The sequence below is a fragment of the Lasiodiplodia theobromae genome (assembly GCF_012971845.1).
Source record: "Lasiodiplodia theobromae strain AM2As chromosome Unknown scaffold_32, whole genome shotgun sequence".
NCBI classification, from domain to species: Eukaryota; Fungi; Ascomycota; class Dothideomycetes; order Botryosphaeriales; family Botryosphaeriaceae; genus Lasiodiplodia; species Lasiodiplodia theobromae.
In genome coordinates this window covers 90,927-108,704 of record NW_023336511.1, presented here as the reverse complement: position 1 = coordinate 108,704, position 17,778 = coordinate 90,927, and the positions used below count along the sequence as shown (strand labels likewise).

Here is a 17,778-nt window from a genome sequence, read left to right as displayed (position 1 = left end):
TCACGGGAGTTTCGTTGAGGATTTTGGCTCGCGGTCGGATGTTTCGGTCGCGTCATTTCCGTGTGCACAGCCACACATGCTGGGTCCCGAAGGATATTGTACCAAAGTGCTGCCGTCGTGACATTCCATCCGGCATTGAAAATGTCGAGTCAGCTTGTTCCAATTTTGAGAGGCAGAAAAACTGCATTCCACGGATCAAGCAAATTCGCGTACATGATTCGTACAAAAGATTGATCGATTAGAGCTGAATGTGACAGTTTCTGACCAATGTTAATGAGCAAGGCTCGATGCCAGTAACCTAGCAAGGGTGGTGTGCGTTTATATAAAGTCAGTTGTCGGAGCCGGAGTCAGCCTCCGAGCCGACAACATGTTTGCGTAATCCTGCTGTAAAGTCACCCGTTTCTCCACCTTGATCGAATGACATCTTGTTCTTGAAAGAATCTCTCTCCGGTTTCGCTCGTTCCGTACCGCAGCACCCCACCCGCCAACAGGACATCAACTGGGCAGCTCACACCACGTCGCGTTGTCCGCCGCCATCCCTAGCGTAGGTTTGAATTACTATCCGACTTTTCACCATTATGCTTCCAGTAAATGATGGCTGATAGCGAGCTATTCCCCCCCTTTTTTGAACAGTAGCACGCTCCATCTTCCTAACAGCACACCAGTGAAAGGAAGAAAAAGCCAAAGGAAAAAAAAAACACATCAAGTTTCCAGGAAAACATGTACTCCCATTACTATTGACACAAGTAGAAACGCCTGTCACCCACCAATAAGAAGTGATGCACCTTGTAATGAATCAAAGAGAAAAAAGAAACCCAGGATTTTGCACCACGTCCCGTCACCACCACCTTCCATGCGAAAGGAAAGAGGTAAAAAAAAAAAAAGAGGAAAAGGGTGAAACGCATTACCCCACCGATTTCCAGATGTGCAGATGCAGGACCCAAAAACATGTAGTAGTAGTAAAGGAAGGAAAAAGAAGATATGCTCAGGGAGCCGTCCATGCCCACCATTGCCCTGCGACCAAGCAATGAAAAGGCTCCTGGTCACCTCCTCGGAGATTTGTCATATGTCCCCCGTTCCTTTGGCCTTCACCCGTCCGGCAGCTACGTATACCCATGCAGTTGTTGAAGAAAGCAGGCGGGAAAATGGTAACAGAAACAGCTCGAACCCCGATTCCCAAATGACCCAGAACACATAGTGATGCATCGTCTCCACGCAGTCCTCAGATCCTACTCAACCTGAGCTAATCATTGACCCCATCCTCATCCGTTTCGTTGCACTTCGGGGTCATTAAGAACACCTCCCACGTTAACTCCTATACCCACGTCCTTTCTATGGCAAATCAAGCATCCAGGACAGACCTGCTGGACCTCTTCTTCACAACCTTCTTCGCTGGTTTCTCAGCCTCCGCCTCGCCTTTCTCAAAGCTCAGCCCATTAGGCAAGAAGGACAACCTCGCCTGCCTCAATGCCGCACCCTTGGCTGTGGAAACTGGACCAGCGGCGTCTGAGGAAGCCATTGTATCGTTAGCCATGGGAGCGGTGTTGGAGGAAGTTGCCATACTAAGTTCCGTGGGAGGAGTCGACGCCGAGTCAGTTTCCGAATTCGAGCTCTGCGACTCGCTGGCTTCCTTGGCGTTCTGGACCATCTGCGCGCCAGTGGATTTCCTGATGGAGCTTGCTGCCTTGCGTGTAGCCGTGCTCTTCGAAGATACCGAAAGAGGAGACCTCGCCTTGGGGATCCTCTTAACCAAAGTCGGAGTGCCCCTCCGAGATTTGGGGGTGCTCTGAAGCTCCGAATCCTCTTCGTCATCGTTAACGGAAATTGCGCGGTTGCTGCGTGTGGAAGTACGTGGCGGAGCCGACCGCGGTCGATCCTCGGGAGTTGCGACGGCCTTTGACAACGAGGACCTTGAACCGAGGCGCCGAGAAGATTTTTCAGCTTGTAGCCTCCCGACGGCAGTCTGAGGTGCACTCTTCTTGGGGCTGGCGCTCTGCTGCTGTCTCGTGGCCCGGGTGGGCCGTGAACTGCTGGACGGCTCTGGCGTGCTCTCATTTGACGACTCTTTTGCAGCTGCCAGAGATCTCCTGGCAGCCCGCTCATCTCTGCTCTTCTTGCCTTCCACAGCTGGCGTAGATGTCGCAGCGGCGACTGTATGCACAAGTCCTTTCAGGCCCTCTTTCGTCTTTGACAATAAGCTTTTGCCGGTCTTTGAAGCCGCCTTCGAGGCGGCCTCAACCAGCTTTGTGACCTTTGGCTTCTTCTTGGGCCTCTCCTCTACGTCATCCGGAGACTTACGTTTGTTACCAGTAGTGGGCTCCTTAAGGGGCTTGTTCCTACGCCGTCCGATGACTCCTGCGCAGTTCCAGCTCCCGCAATAGCACGGCTGTTCTTTACCGTATGACCTAAAAAAGCAAGGTTGGTGACACTCTCTCATCAACTCGTTCACGGCCACTTACTCGAAGTTGTAGTGCCAGGTCAATTCTTCCCCAGTCATGATCGGTCTGTTCGCAAACAACGCCATTCTTTGTTCGCCATTGACAGTCCATTTCTCCATCCTACAGTTCGGGTCGCATGAGTGATTGACGAAGCGGGCTACATTTCCGCGGTATCCGTCGATAATAAGCTTGTCGTAAAAGTTCATCAAGTAGAAGCACTGCGTCAAAATGTCAGCCAATCCCCCGGGAAACACGGGACTCGCGTTTAAGGGTGCAGCACGTAAGGGACCAAACAAAGCCGGTGTGAAACATGGGCTCCCGAGACCGCCAAGAGAACTCACCTTATGGTCTTTGTAAATTTCGTTCATCCTTCTATCACTTTCTTGCTGAGTGATGATCTCGCCAATGTACTCAACGACAATCTGGTCGCTCTGGAAAGGCCGCATGGCCCGGACACCATGGCCGCGGTTCTCCGTTTCCACGACCTCGACACCGACGTTGAAACTCTTGAAATACTTTCCCTGGCGAAGCTCATCCTTGTAGCGCTTCTGCAGGTTGGTGAATTGCCGATTGCCACAATCAGGACCAAGGTTGCAGCTCCTGTCGTCGCACTCGAAGAAGAGCGAGGCATTGAAGCAACTATCCCTGTCGCAGCGGCCAATGCAGTTGCAAGTTGATGCCTCCATCTGCCTTTGCTTCTTGCATTGATCTTTCGCCCTTGCCTTGATTTCCTGAGCATCTTCACCCTTGTATTCGTCTGTTTCTTTGTTAGATGCACGAAGCCATGGGTGTGTGACGGCAGTACTTACTTCTCTTCATTTCCCTCCAATCCTTTACCTTGGCCTCCTTGGGCAGAGGACAAAAGACATCATAAGGCAGCTGGAACGGTTCGAATGGGCGCTTGTGCTCAGGGACCTTCTTCTTGGGGTAAAGGTCCAGCTTTTCCGCCATTAAGAACATTGGGAGCGGGAGACTCCTGTTCACGCCGGCACTGCCATCCTTGTTCTTGGGCTTGTGGCCGGGAACCGTAGAGAGTTCTCCAGCCAAATCGTCCTGGCCAGTTTTGTAGTACTTGCCCGCAATGAGCCAGGTCTTGCCGCCGCAATCGCCATATCTCACGTCTGGCCGGGGTATCTGAGAGGCGGGCTCGGGGGTGGGTTCGGATGCCGCCCTCCTTTGTCTCTTCTTCAATGGGCTGTCTGACTTGCGCAAAGCGGCCTTGGACTTGGTCTGGAAGGCGTCGCGACCGCGTTTTCCCAGCTGCGACGCGGCACGCTGGCCCGTCTTGCCGGCGTTCTGACCCGATCGCGCCGATTTCCGGGGTGAGGCCGAAGTCGCGTCTGCCAGGCTGTCATCGTCGCTGTCGGCGCGAAGCTCGGTGCGCAGACCGCTCGCGCGTGGCTTCACGGAGCGTTTCTTCACGCTTTCGGTCGGCGACGGCAGCTGCGGCCTCCCCGGCATGGGGATGGGGTCGTGGAGGGTCTTGCGGATGTAGGTGCCATCGATGTACTTGGTGGGCGTGTGGATCCTTGTTCCGGCATTCTCCTTGTCATTGTATGTTACAACGGTGGTGCGGGAGCGGGCACTGTGACGGCGCTGCATTGGCTCGTTGGGGGGCTTGGACGGGCTGGGGGGTTCGGTCGACGCGTCGTGTTCGGGCTGGTGACTGTCCGACTGCTGTGGTGACTGGAGCGGTGTGTCCTTGTCCTTGCGGTACTTTGCCGGCGTATGAATGCGCGTGCCGGCGTTTTCTTTGTCATTGTACGTTGCAACGGCGGCGCGCGCGCGCGAGCTGTGGCGACGACTGCGGTGCAGGTCGGCGTGCAGGTCCGACTGCTTGTGCGCGTCCTCGTGCACGCTCTGGTCGTCGGACTGGCTGGTCGGCGGCGTTGAGGACGCGGCGACTGAGCTGGCGGCGGGCTGTATAGGGTCGGCGACGGTAATGTTGGACAGCGTCGACGAGTCCGAATGCGGCGAGGCTGGGCGGCCCTGCGGCTTGGGCTGGGCCGACGACAGCATGGCGCTGAGGTCCTGGTGGGTGGCGGGAGCGGGAGCGGAGGAGCAGCTCGCGCGGAACGGTGGTGGAGAGGAACGAACGCGTGCGCGTGCGAGGGAGAAGACCAGGCCGCTGGGATGTGCAGCCGAAGCGACCAACGAACGAGCGTCAGCTACGTGATGGCTCGCAGTGACCGCTCCGCCGTAACACCAGACTGGGCGAGTCGAGGTCGGGGTGATGGAAGGGCGGATGCGGTGGGCGTCGTCTCACGGCTCGCGTGGGATGGATTGGGAAGGCACTAGGTAAATAGAAGAGTCGGTGGCCGGCCACCTTGCGCAACAATATCAACGACCCCTCGCCTGCCCTCTCCCGCAGCTCGCATAATCCCGCACATATGACTCGCCCGCTTCTGCCGCCTAGCAAACACGCCTGCCCGGTCGTCCTCCGCCGCCGCAGACCGTGATATCCCTCCCCTTCACTGACCCATTGGCCTCGAGCCGCTGTTCCGCCGGCCTCCCCTTCATCTGGGGACGCTCCCTGAGCATGACCACCTCCCAATCCGCTCACCTCGGCGCCGGGCGGTGTGTTCAAGCTTGCCCCATCACAGCACAGGAGGCTGGGAAAACACCAGCTCTCCCTGATTGAAGATGCCCAAGTATCTGCGAAGTGAGCTCCCGCAAGCCCGGCCAAGGCGCTGTCCGTCTCTTCCGATGCTTCGGGGAATCGCCACGTCCTGTGACATGCCTCCAGGCACGGCCGACTGCCCCGTCAGCAGCCAGGTCTCTGCGCACGCGCCTGGCCAGCCAGCTCCTCCCACGCAGCCTCAAGTCATGACTGCCAAGCTTGCGTGATCACACCTGCCGCGTCCTTTGTTGTTCAGCACCCGAGTAGCAGTGATCGCTGTCAATCGGCCCGCTTCAAGCCACCCCTTCCCTACACTTCTTGTTTTGGGAGCATTCATATGCCTCTTCCGGGTGCAGGAAGCCTCTGCATGGCCTCATGAAGCCTCTAAATCTCGGGGCCGAGGTTCTGTAGAACAGCTGCAGAGACTTCACTGCCTCCGCCGATGGGCCTTCGATTGGCCAGTGGAAGTCTTTTCTGACACTCCCATGTGGATGGACTTTCTGGATCATGGGAGAGGAGATGCCGGTGACACTCGTATTTACCTTGTACAGCAACCTTGGTGGTTGACATTGTTGTTGTGATGGTCCGACTCTCTCTCCCAGACGATCCTCACTCACGTGGCGGTGACGCCGAAATGCCCAATAACAAGGACCACCCACGACAGCCCTCCAAATTTGCCTTCTTTCGTTCTGAGCTATGTTCAATCTCCGTTGTCGTCACCAACTTTGGCCGATGGCGATGGCCTTGACTTTTCTACGTACGAGAAGCCTGCACGCCACCCTACACCCCACTTCAGTCACAAAATGGCCTTGAAACACCACGAAGCAGGCTTGGAAGTATCAACTTAGCACTTCACAAAACTCTGGAATAATAGTCCGATTGTATTTGCAACCCTCAAGAATTCGATTCCCGAAGCCTCTTTCTGATGCGGCAGCTAGTCTCATGATACCCCTCAACAGTTGGTGACAACCCACACGCCTCATACTTACTTACCTTGCACTGCCCGTGGGACTAGAACTCCTATTCCTCGACGCATGCTACATCCTGGGTCCCGCATTTCGGTTTTGATGGCAGCAGTGGTTTGGTTTGCGACTTATCGTCCTCCGATTCCCGGAGCGCGTTCCACCCATGGAACGGCCACTGGCTTACATGGCCCAGAATCCAGCCAAGGGAAATCTAGGCCAGCCATAAGGATTGCGGTTGATGGATTAGGCATGATGCATCATCTAGGCAACAACAACCTTCTGACTGCGCATCTGGTCGACTTTGAGCATTCGCCCCGGGTGGCGGGTACCGTTCACTATGTATCGGGATATTTCGCGACCGCAACCATCTTGCAATTAGAGAGAGAACGCTTTGATGCAAGCGCACGTTCAGGTAATTTTCTTTCCCCAACACCCCATCATTTATCGCGAGGTCAATCTATGGGCCTTCTTCCATCTTATAACTTGCTTTGTCACTAGTCTCCTGGAATATTGCTTCCGAGTCCTCCTTGGCAGACGATTAGGTTCAGTGACACAGAACGATCGAACATAACCAATCGTATTCCGCATCTCACATATTTATCTTGTAAGCATGGCATATTTTCAAGTTACATCACCTAATCCCAAAGCTGACAGTGAGGTTGCCAACATCTCTTCACTGGTGACTGTGATGCCCAACACCGTAAGGCAGTTCTTTGTGATTCATAGGATCGTTGCATCAAGGTGAAGTAGTCATGTATCGTAGCCTTCGCCTCTTGTTCGAGATCTGTTCTATCCTCTACCCCGGCTTAATTTCTGACAAGAAGAAGTGGACATGCCCAAACCATATAATACACGCATACCCCGTCAACAAAATCAAGAGCGGAGCACTTTTTAAACCCATCAACAGGCATAGCAATACACGCAACTCTTACTCGAACACAAACATCAGCCCTCAAAAACGCCATGGTTGAGCTCAATGCCCATATCCTTGGCCATGACTTTCATCTGCGCCTCGATCTCCTCTTCCATGCCACCTCCCAATCCCAACTTCTGCTTGACCCACGCGTACCACCAAACGGCATCGCTGCCCAGTAGCACGAACCGGAACTTTAGATGCTTGACCCAGTTCCTCAGTCGCTCACTGACGGGTAAGTCTCTGCTCTCTGCCAGTGCGCGGCTAGCCCACAGACCGGTGATTTTGATGCGATTGACGGGGCTGCCGAGAAACTGGTTGTTACCCTGGACGATTCGCAAGTTGCGCCCAATGAATATGAGCTCGCGCGGCCACTTGGTCTCGTCGGTTAGAATCTGTTTGACGCCCGCTCGCATCTTCATTTGCATTTCGTACGCCCGCTCTCCCTCCGTCTTCCCCTTCACACCCTTCCGGATCTCAGCCGACGTCGAGTTGTCGCCGCCCGTGTACGGTCGCATCAGCGTTGCACTGGCGAAGAGGTCCGGCGAGCCGATGCCCCAGCCCTTGACGATCTCAGCGATGGTGGCATTGTCAAATGTCATAAGAGACTTCCATAAAAGCGCGTACTGGTGCCGGAAGTCGGGATTCATCTGAATGTACAGGCCGTGGTCGATAAGTACGATCTCCGGCTTCCCGTTGGGCAGGCGCCGCACGAAGATGTTACCAGGATGAGGATCACAATGAACGATCCCCCAGAGGAACATTTGCGCGCTGAACAAATCAACCATGGTGGTCATGACATCCCTGAGTGAGAGACCAAGACCTCCCTTCCCGTCCGTTCCGCGCCATGAATCTCTCTGAGGTTTGAGTTGCTCCTGGTTGGGGTCATTGTGTGATATCGACGAGACAGCTTCTTTCGAGGGAGGATCAAGTGGTGAGCCATTGCATCCTGGGCTTCCCTCACGCCACCCCCCTCTCCAATGGTTTGTGACGCCTTCCTTATCCCACAGCCTGGTTCCCTCTATCCACTCGGCGGTCATGACGCGCTTACTGCTGAGCTCACGGTATACCTTCGGGATGTACACGCGTCCGCGTAGCCGTGGCTCGTTCTCGACCAGCTGCTTCATCTTTTCCGAATTATCCGCCTCGTTTTCGAAATCTGTCTCCAGCATCAACCGCTCCGAAATGTACGGCACCAGCGAATATAACGGCAGGTCAAACCACCAGGTATACACTCTCGCCATGACCCTACACGATCCGTCAGCATAACAACAATCTAAAGATTCAGTCAAACAATATGAAGCATACTTGAAAGCCCAAAGGTCCCATCCCACCTGCGCCGCAATCTCCCTCTTCTGGATTTTGACCGCGACCTCTCTCCCATCAGGCAACCTCGCCCAATGCACCTGCGCCACGCTCGCGCTAGCCCTCGCCGTTCTCTCCATGACCCCCTTCCCCTCCTCTCCCGTAAAACTCACCCCAAACACCTCCTCCGGGCCCTTTCCCCCAAAGTCCTCACGCACCACCCTCTCCACATCCTCCCACCCATTCTGCGGCGCATCGTCGAACATGCGCGCGAACATCTTCTGGAACTCGGGCGGCAGGATCGCGCTCTGCATCGCGATCGCCTGGCCGATCTTCAGGTACAGCCCGCCGTTCTCGCGCAGCAGGTTGAAGACGCGCTCCGCGTTGCGGTTGTGCACCTCGGCCAGCGACTCGGCGAACGGCGGGTCCGCCCGGAAGTTGATCTTGTAGTCCACTCCGATCACCAGGCCCGTCTTGAACGTCCGCATTGATCGCGTCACGGCCGCGTTGTTCCATTGCGTGTCGGCGATGTAGATGCCGCCTAGCACCGCGCCGGTCCATGCCAGCCGGCGGGCCCATTTTTGCGTGCGCGGAAACGAGGACGATGGGGAGGATGCGTGCGGAGGCGGGGTAGAGGTTGCCGTAGCGGTCGCCTGAGTGGGTCGTTTCTGCTTCTTTGCGGATTTCTGGGCGGTTTGGAGGGAGCGGCGAAGGGCGATGGATGATTGCGTCTGCGCGGTGCGGGCGGCGGCGGGGCAGGTCAGCTGTAGTGCATGACACGGAGCTCTGCAGATGCGAGGCAAGCCATTGTACATAGTGGCGAGCCTTGCGCTGTGGAAGGAGGTAGAGGTAGAGTTGTGTGAGAGGAATGTCAGCAGATGAGGAAGATTTTCGTATGCCTGGTGCCTGGCCAGGCGCTGCTGATGCGCCAGCGCCAGTTCCTGGTATCGATGACGATAACGCGTCGATCGCGCTGCACGCAAATCGCCGTCCCCGGCTCGGTTCGGCCCGACAAACCCCGAACGCCGACTCCGGCTGCACAAATTCACAAATGCACGTCCATGTCAATTGTACAGGAACCTATAGACCAACAGCAAGAAATGTGCATTAATCAACTTCTTAAATCCCGAAAATGGCTCACTGTATCAGACCCGCAATGATGAAATGAATTGGTATCAAGCGCCTCATCCACAACCCTACAGACACAGCACAGCTTGTGTCGCCTGGAAAGAAAACCACTAGTCCTCGTCGAAGATCTGGTAGGTGTTGACAAGAATAGTATCCAACACCTTGGCTTGCAGCCCAGCATCGGCCATGGCACCCCTGTGCTGCCCCATAACAGTAGGTCTACACATATGTAAGTTTCCGAAAATCCAGAGCAAGTATGGGTCACTTACGCAAAGCAGATGGCCAGATTAGTTGTGCTCATTCTGTTGCTGGCGCTCCTGTCTTGCACGCGGTTCAGGTGCAACACCAGTGCCCTCAGCGTAGCATAGTTGGGGTCAGGCAGTGCATTGATGATTGCGTGAAGGCTGTCCCTCCTGACTGTATCGTCTTCGATCTTTGCCGCCTCGATGAACTCCTCGTAGTGTGCTGCAGTAAGAAGCGGGTCCGGAAGATCACGGAAGAACTGCTTCAGGAGACCAGCAACACTGTTGACATCGTGATAGAATGTTTCGGGATTACGGAAATCGACCGCTGTAGAGTCTAATATCTTGTCAGGAACAGCCCACAATCATTCTGCTTTGCTTCTTACCGTGGTCAAACAGCTGCTTCATCGACATGATATGCGAATTGGTGCCAGGCACGCGGTAGATGCCCTCTGTCTCCAGTCCGAACAATTCGACGGCCTGGATACATTGAGAAACGACAAGTGGGACTGGCGTTCCATCGCGGTGGAACAATTCATCCAGCGTGATCCCAAATACCGGCTTGATAGGCGGGGCGTTGGAGAAGTGCGTAGGTGGGCCACTTGGTGGCGGCGCACCGTAAGGTCCACCTCCGGGAGGACCACCATTGCTAAAACCGGAAGACTGCGGTGGAAAGTCGCTCGTCGGGTATGGTGGATGCGATTCCGTCGGGGCCGAGTATGGGTTCTGCCGCAAGCCATCCTGTACCGGCGACAGGATCGGAGACGGATCCCTCGGTGGGTTGTATGAAAGAAACGGTGGCTGCTCCTGTTGCGGCGGAGGTGGCGGCTGAGTGTTAACCGGCGACGGCTGCGAAGGGCGGAAAGGGTCTGACACGGGCACGGATGGGGGAGTCGGTTGATGTGCCGGAGCCAGGGTCTTCAGAGTCAGCGGAAGTCCAGCAGACAGCTATGTCATAGATACTTACAGAGTGCTGCTGGTACTTGATCTCCGGAGGTCGTGGAACCTTTACTGAGTGCTCGGTGATGTAGGACGTAAGGTCTTTGTCGTTGTCAATCTTGTAAATAATATCCCGTAGACTAGGGTGCTCCGGCTCGCCGGGGTTGTTCAACGGCGCAACGAGAATGCCGTTGCCAAGCAGAAGCTTTTCGTTGAAGGATGCTGTGATGGGATCCATGTTAGGTGCATATTAATAGAACGCGCTGGACACGATCTTACCAAACTTCTGCATCTGCAGTGTCAGGCCCGAGTCACATTCCTTGATGAGCTCCATCATGGCCCTGACACCTTGCGGCCGCAGCTTCTCAACAAGCTCCGTGCGCAGCAGTTGCGCATTCTCGACCTTGCTCTTGTAATCCGCGTCCGCGGCCTGGAGCTTACGATGAATATCTTCCTCGTGTTGGGCGGCGCTCTTGGGACCCTTGATTCCAAACATCCTGCCTGCGGACTTATCGCCAGTCTTGACTTTGTCGTAGTCTTCTGCCAACGACTCATACTTGGCCCTGGCCTTTTCCATCTGCTGGATCGCATCGGTCACTTTCTTCTCGCTCGCCAGAGCGGTCTGCTTCCAATGCTTCCGTTGCCTCTCGATGGTGTTCGTGAGCTCATTCAGGTCCTCGTGCATCTGATGGAGCGAGAGGGCAAATTGCATTCCGTTGTCGGCCATGCGCTCGTGAACCTTGGTTGCCTCCTCGAACTGGGTGCCATAGGTTCCCTGACGCGATTCGTTCCGGCGGAGCGCCTCGTGCGTGGAGCGGCATAGCTTCTTGACACCTTGGGCCTGCTCCTCCTCGAGCTTGGAGCGCTTGCCCAGGAAGTTGGAGAAGTCCTGCGCAGCATCAGTAAGCGGTACGGGCAGCGCGGGTGAGCGCGGCCGATACGTACCCTCGCAGAAGCAATGCTCTGCTTGAGTCGGGTGAGCAGCGTGTTGACTCCGATCTAGACCCTGAGTTCAGCGATGCGCCGGGAGGCTACGCGGCGGCAAGACACACATCAGAGTAGATAACCTCGTCAACCTCCCTTTGAATGGCCTGGTCGGCCAGCGAGGGTTGGACAGCCGGCGCAGGCTCCACGTCGTTAGGCGTCGACGGGCCCTCCTGGAGGGGCGTGTGCGGCCGGTCCGCGGGTGAGGGCAGGTGTTCCTTGGAGTCCATGACTGATTGCGACAGGTGTTGAATGTCGGTCGGTCGGTCGGTGGTCGAAGGGAGGTGTTGCGATAGACACGACCCTGGGCTCGCAAAGGGTAATTAGGTATTACGACGGGTTGCCGATCGAATGCGCGTATCCAGGGCTGAGTGGAGCACAGCCCCGTGACGTCGCGTGTGGCTGGGGCGGCGGCGGAAGCGGGTGCGCCAATCCGATGTACGCGCCGTCATTACCCGCCGCGGGGATCTTGTCCTTCACCCCATACCCAATCTCAGACTCACACGCCTGCGAGCCGCTCTCCAGCGCCGTGAAGCCTGCGCCAACCATGCCCGAGATCACCGCCGAAAGCACGCCGCGCGTGTCCTCCACGCTGCCGCAGGAAGTCATCCAATGCTTGGAGAATGCCCGCTATGTTAGCTGCTGTGCCCCGACTGGTCGCAGAGAAGATACTAAGAATTCGCCTGTAGCTGCACCTTGCGACAAGCTCGTCCGACGCCATGCCGCACATTTCTCTCATGAACTACACCTATCTGCCCTCCTCGCCCTACTCGCCTACCCCGCAGATCATCATGACCACCCCACCCGGCACCCAGAAGACAACCAACCTGTGCCAAAACCCGCGCGTCTCCCTGCTTGTCCACGACTGGGTGACGACCCGTCCTCCGACCCTTTCCTCTGGCCGCGAGGGAAGCCCGCCGCCTGCCGCCTCTCGTAGCTCACTGGCCACACTGCTTCTGGGCATGAACTCTGCTTCCCTGTCGCGCATTTCGGTGACGATCAACGGAAACGCTTCCTTTGTGCCCCACAACTCCGACGAGGAGAAGTGGCTCAAAGCGAAACATTTGGAGAACAACACTTTTGGCTCAGAAATGGACGATGCAGGCAATGCATTCAGCACAAGTCCGAACGTCTCTGGAAGCGGCGATGGCGGCAGAGGTTACTGGGTAGAGGGCGAAGAGGCTAGGGTAATTGTTGTCACTATCAAGGATGGCCGCATCTCAGACTGGAAGGGTGAGATCACAGATTGGGTCATCGCCAGTGAGGATGGGATCGGAAGGCCGGCTGCACAGCTGCCAAACGGTGTCTAAGATTACAATATGAATCCCTTGTTACGCCGGGTTATCCTCCAGAAAAGACGCCACACATGGGTCAGAACTCCGACCGAGGGGCAATACAGGTCTGTTACTGGCGGCTGAGAGCAAACAGCGGTGGGATGGCTCTCAGCACGCTTATCTCCATCAGTGATGGGGTCCAAGATATGTTGGGAAGCTAGGAAGGTGTCATTAATGTTTTAAGCGATAAAATGAGGAACGTAGAGTATAAGAATGGACTGAACAACACGAAGGATATGAATTAATTTTCTGTTGTAGCTCCATATACCGAGCCACGGATTTCGCAATCTTTCTTGTAGGATAGCATCCATCTCCCTTCTATTATCCTGTGATGCACTGGAGTCTTGATCCTTACATGGCTCTTGCTTTCATCCCAGTAATCCCGAACTGTCACCGCTGGGATTATCCGGGTCTTCCGGTGACCCTTCGCCTAACTTTATCTTCTGGTCTGAAGAATAAGCCGTATCTTAAGGAGATTGCGAATGGTCTACGTGACACTGACGCCATTTTTGGATCTTTCACCGTATGGTCGGTGCGGCTGTCGGGTCTTTGGTGAGAGTCTACTCTCCCGTAGCAGCGTGCCAGATGTTAGAGCCGCGTTCACTCTGCGGCCAACCAACGATGGTGCAATTGCGTCTGGTAGGCATGCGCAGCTCTCGTGATGGTTGTCCATCTCAGACGCTGCGGCAACTTCAGCCGACTGTCGTTCCCTCATCGTCGGAATCTTCCCTAACGCGCCGGTCCAGGATACCGAGATCAATTCTTGCCTTTTCAACCAGCGCATCAACAGCTGACAGCCACTTCGAGATCAATGGGTGCTGTGCAGCCACTTCCTCGAAGGTGACCTCGCCCTCTTGACCGTCGACGTGATACTTCCAAATGCCCTCTTCGTCGAAGTATCCTTGGCCGAATAGCGACACCATGTCCAGCTCTTTCCTCGCCTCCACCAACTGCCTTCTAGCGGCCTCGAAAGTCTCGGCGGCATCCTCGATTTTTCCAGCCATCTTCGCTTTCCCCAGCGCCGCGGCTCTGTACGCCACAGCCACGCCCTCGAGCACACCCAACACCCAGCCCGCCTTCATGCCCAACACGGCGCCCAGTGGAAACCCCTCGTCGAAGCCGTCTTGCACGTGTCCAGCCTTGCTTTCAGCAATGCCATCACGGTAGCCCGCGGTGACATGCACGCTGCGCAAGCGTGGAATGTCCGAGACATCCCTATTAACGGTTGTGGTGGTCTCGTGCCTCGTGCCCGCCGCCGCCGTCGCCGCATCCTCCTCCCCTTCATGCGAGACGGGCCCTGCAATTGGGTCGCGTGGTGGCGAGCAGCCGAAGACGTCGTCGAGCTGGCTGGATGTGGTAATCGCGGGCGGTTGCGCCGCCGGCAGGGCAGTCATCGGCTCGCCGAAGATGTCGTCGAGGACGTTGTTTTGTGGCGGCGGTGGCGAGTGGGAGGCGCGCATCGAGAGGGAGCGGAAGCCCGTGGTAGGAGACATGTCGCCCGTATCTTCGCGTAGCATTGTGGCTTGCTTCGTCAGAGTCTGCTCCTTTAGCCTGCGGTGGAAGTTGTTGGCTGGCGGAGATGCTCATTTTTTGGGTTATCGATAGGCCAAGGAAGTTGTTGCCGCCATCCGCCATTGGTTGCTTGGTCTCTGTCAATTCACTCAGCTAGGCAACTCGACTTCATCCGCAAGAGTCCAGTAGTGACCCTGCGCCATCGATTAAGGTCTTCGTTCATTACAAAGCAACTCCACAAACATCCGATGTCTACATCCTCGGGTATCCTGGAGATGGCTCACCCCAAGGAAAAGCAATGTTGTCAGAAAAAGCAGTCGTTCACTATTTCCAGTACGGAAGCACGGCAGGGCCAGAGTGAACATGATTCGATTTCGTGAGCACTAGCTCCTTCGTGCAGTTCGATGACTAGCCAGCCCAACGCACAAGCCAATCGCATTGTACCGTGTGGTTCAATCTCGCCCTCATGCATCGGCCCGTAGCGCCCTGTGACAAGCCCAGACACATCATGCATGGCGGCGCATTGAGGGGGTGCGACCATGGAAGCGAAGGCGGCGCAGGCGGCGCAATCCTCAGCTAGGCGAACTCCATGGGACCTATGAGAGTGGAGATAATTGGTCGGGCCAAGTACTAGCTTTCTTAGTGCCGGTGTCATACTTTATGCACTAGCCGTGCCTTCTTTCAACTTCAACCGCTGTTTCCTCATTGCCATCACTATGATTTTCAGTACCACGTTTGTTTTCGCCGCTTTTCCCCTGTTCTTGTGGCTTCTATACTCTCTTGCAGTAAAATGGCGATATCGAACGAGAGACGGCGTGGTCTATGCCCCACGGAATCTGCTATTCGGTACTGGCAAAGTGATCGCTGATCTCTATAGGAAGCGGGGAGACTCAAGGCTTCACAGTGGTGGGTGCTCATTATGGCTCACACGTATCCAAAACTTACCTCCAAAGATTACATATTCTATGATTTGGTCAAGTCCATGGGTCACCCGCCCATTGTGATCACAGACTTCCGCCCGTTTGTCTACGAGATAGCTCTAATTACCTCCCACGACGTTTGCGAACAAATCACCAAGTCTTCCAAAACTTTCCCTTATAGCGTTCCGAAGTCGCCTACAATGGGTTAGTTGACTCCATCCAACCATGGTAGCTCTTCCTAAACTGTTCCATTCCAGGAGATCTACTACCACTTATCGGTGAACGTTCCTTACTTATCGCTGAGGTAAGTATCAAGGGCTTTTTGCTCCTGTCTCCAAGAAACGGAGCTTTCGCTTTTACAGTTCAATGTGGAATATCGAAACCCAATCAGAAAGCTCTATGTTGCAAATGATTCCGTGAAATAGTTTTCTGACACAACAAACAGGATGAGATATGGAAAGCCTTGCGCCGAACCTACAACCAAGGCTTTGCGCCCACACATCTCGCGACCCTCCTTCCACGTATCGTTGAAAAGACGAAGCTCTTCGTAATCCGCCTTGATGAGCTTGCCAAGTCAGGAAAATCATCCCCAATGGATGGTGTCTGCATTGATCTCACCTTTGACATCATTGGTAGGCCTAGCTCTGAATTTCCTTCTTCTCGTCTATCTTCTCAATAAAGATCGCCCTGAAGACTGATATGAAGTTCTCTCCTAGGTGCCGTCGTTATGGACGTTGACCTCAACGCTCAACTAGACGTATCCAAGCAAAGCGCCCTTGTGCGCTACTACCGCGAGCTCATCCACTCCTACACGGACCAAACCGGCCTCGTCGGCCTGCCGAACAACCCATTTCTAACACGGCGGCGCAAGAAGCTCACCCGTGCCATCGACGAAGAGCTGAAAGCCATCATCAGCTCCAAGCACGCCGAAGTCATCGCCAAAACCGGGGGCCAAGAGCCCCTAATCAACGGCAACAGCCAAGTTCCCAAGAACAGCCGCCCCCGCTCCGTCCTCGCGCTGAGCCTGCAAGCCGAATCCTCGACCTCGCCGCTCTCGCCGCTCGCCCTCCAGACCACCGCCGACACGCTCAAGACGTTCCTCTTCGCCGGGCACGACACGACCAGCATCCTCCTGCAGTGGGCCTTCTACGAGCTCTCGCGCACGCCGCGCGCCCTCGCCTCGCTGCGCGCCGAACTCGACGCCGTCTTCGGCGCGAGCGCGACGTCCGCAGACATCGCCGACGCGCTGGCCTCCCCCGGCGGCGACGACGCCATCAAGAAGCTCGCCTACACCTCGGCCGTCATCAAGGAGACGCTACGCCTCTACCCGCCCGCCGGCTCCGCCCGCCGCGTCCCTGACGGCGCGGGCTTCATGGTCAACGTGCCCAGCGGCGACGGCAGCGGCGGGACCAAGAGCGTCTGCCTCGACGGCTTCGTCCTGTACAACTGCCACTTCATCGTCCAGCGCGACCCGGCCGTCTTTGGGCCCGACGCCGACGAATGGGTGCCCGAGCGCTGGCTGGGCGACGTCGACACGTCGCGCGTCGACGAGATTCCGGAGAAGAGCAGCAGCACTAACGGCGGCGCATCTTCGACAACGAAAAAGGTGCCGCCGAGTGCGTGGAGGCCCTTCGAGCGCGGCCCACGGAACTGCATCGGACAGGAGCTGGCGAACCTGGAGGCCCGGGTGATCCTGGCGGTGGCGGCGCGACGATACGACTTTATAAAGGTAGGCGCCGGTGAGGTGCTCAAGGACAAGGAGGGAAACCCGGTGCTGGACGATGTGAAGGGGCGATATGAGGTTGTGAGCCCCATGTTCAACGTAAGTCTCTTGTTCTATGATTCCATTTAGCAGAAATCTAGGGGAAGCATCGTGCTAACTTTGGTGCAGACGCGACAGGTTACTTCAAAGCCCTTTGATGGGATGACTATGGTGGTCAAATTCCATGAGCAGCAGGCATGATGCTATCTCTGAAGTGTCTCGTGTTTAGTACTTTAGTAAATTCACAAGTGCGAAAAAGAACCAAAGAACAATGTATTACGTAACACGAATTGCAGAGGCCATACTCACATAGAGAGTACCTTTTCTATTCGTTGAAGTTGATTTCGCAACCGTGCCTTAAAGAGCTGTGTGGATAGAGAATTAGCAAAACTGTTTGAAATGTCGCTTGAATCCGGGTTATAAATGCATTTAACCTCTCTGTCAGAAATTACAAGACCTAATCCATCCCATCAAGTCTGCCTTTCGTTTTGGTTGGAAATCTTGTGGGCCTTGTGTTGGCCCACATCTGACTCGAGTCTCGGAGACATCCATGATACGTACTTTCGAAGGTTCGTCTGATTTTCTAGAAAAGCGTGCCGTCCCGATGATCCTCCCGGCCCGTTCCAGTTCCACTCATCGAGTCTGACGTCCATCCTGCTGGACCATGCGTGAGACATGCGCGTCAACGTCTCTGATCACTTCCATTCCAATAAACG

The 17,778-nt window shown here is 55.6% G+C and overlaps 6 protein-coding genes across 6 annotated transcripts; 2 read left to right on the top strand and 4 right to left on the bottom strand.

The window, feature by feature from the left end:
- Positions 1 to 1,342: 1,342 nt before the first annotated feature.
- On the bottom strand, positions 1,343 to 4,457 carry LTHEOB_9500 (Histone-lysine n-methyltransferase; the record flags this gene model as incomplete). The annotated part of the gene is made up of 4 exons (XM_035519095.1): positions 1,343 to 2,405; positions 2,460 to 2,656; positions 2,780 to 3,195; positions 3,248 to 4,457. 4 exons carry the CDS (start codon positions 4,455 to 4,457, stop codon positions 1,343 to 1,345), a joined length of 2,886 nt encoding a protein of 961 aa, XP_035368727.1.
- A 2,511-nt stretch (positions 4,458 to 6,968) lies between these two features.
- LTHEOB_9499 (ABC-1 domain-containing protein) lies at positions 6,969 to 9,056 on the bottom strand (the record flags this gene model as incomplete). Its single annotated transcript, XM_035519092.1, has 2 exons — positions 6,969 to 8,184; positions 8,245 to 9,056. The coding sequence occupies 2 exons, from the start codon at positions 9,054 to 9,056 to the stop codon at positions 6,969 to 6,971; spliced, it is 2,028 nt and encodes a 675-aa protein (XP_035368726.1).
- Positions 9,057 to 9,479: 423 nt separating this feature from the next.
- LTHEOB_9498 (Rho GTPase activator) lies at positions 9,480 to 11,764 on the bottom strand (the record flags this gene model as incomplete). The annotated part of the gene is made up of 7 exons (XM_035519091.1): positions 9,480 to 9,588; positions 9,639 to 9,948; positions 9,998 to 10,529; positions 10,579 to 10,772; positions 10,830 to 11,439; positions 11,496 to 11,549; positions 11,603 to 11,764. The coding sequence occupies 7 exons, from the start codon at positions 11,762 to 11,764 to the stop codon at positions 9,480 to 9,482; spliced, it is 1,971 nt and encodes a 656-aa protein (XP_035368725.1).
- A 317-nt stretch (positions 11,765 to 12,081) lies between these two features.
- Positions 12,082 to 12,844, top strand: LTHEOB_9497 (Pyridoxamine phosphate oxidase; the record flags this gene model as incomplete). Its single annotated transcript, XM_035519090.1, has 2 exons — positions 12,082 to 12,168; positions 12,224 to 12,844. 2 exons carry the CDS (start codon positions 12,082 to 12,084, stop codon positions 12,842 to 12,844), a joined length of 708 nt encoding a protein of 235 aa, XP_035368724.1.
- A 716-nt stretch (positions 12,845 to 13,560) lies between these two features.
- On the bottom strand, positions 13,561 to 14,385 carry LTHEOB_9496 (ABC1 domain containing protein; the record flags this gene model as incomplete). The annotated part of the gene is made up of 1 exon (XM_035519089.1): positions 13,561 to 14,385. The coding sequence occupies one exon, from the start codon at positions 14,383 to 14,385 to the stop codon at positions 13,561 to 13,563; it is 825 nt and encodes a 274-aa protein (XP_035368723.1).
- A 914-nt stretch (positions 14,386 to 15,299) lies between these two features.
- Positions 15,300 to 17,263, top strand: LTHEOB_9495 (Cytochrome P450; the record flags this gene model as incomplete). Its single annotated transcript, XM_035519088.1, has 5 exons — positions 15,300 to 15,504; positions 15,558 to 15,604; positions 15,746 to 15,932; positions 16,017 to 17,122; positions 17,192 to 17,263. 5 exons carry the CDS (start codon positions 15,300 to 15,302, stop codon positions 17,261 to 17,263), a joined length of 1,617 nt encoding a protein of 538 aa, XP_035368722.1.
- Positions 17,264 to 17,778: the final 515 nt, after the last annotated feature.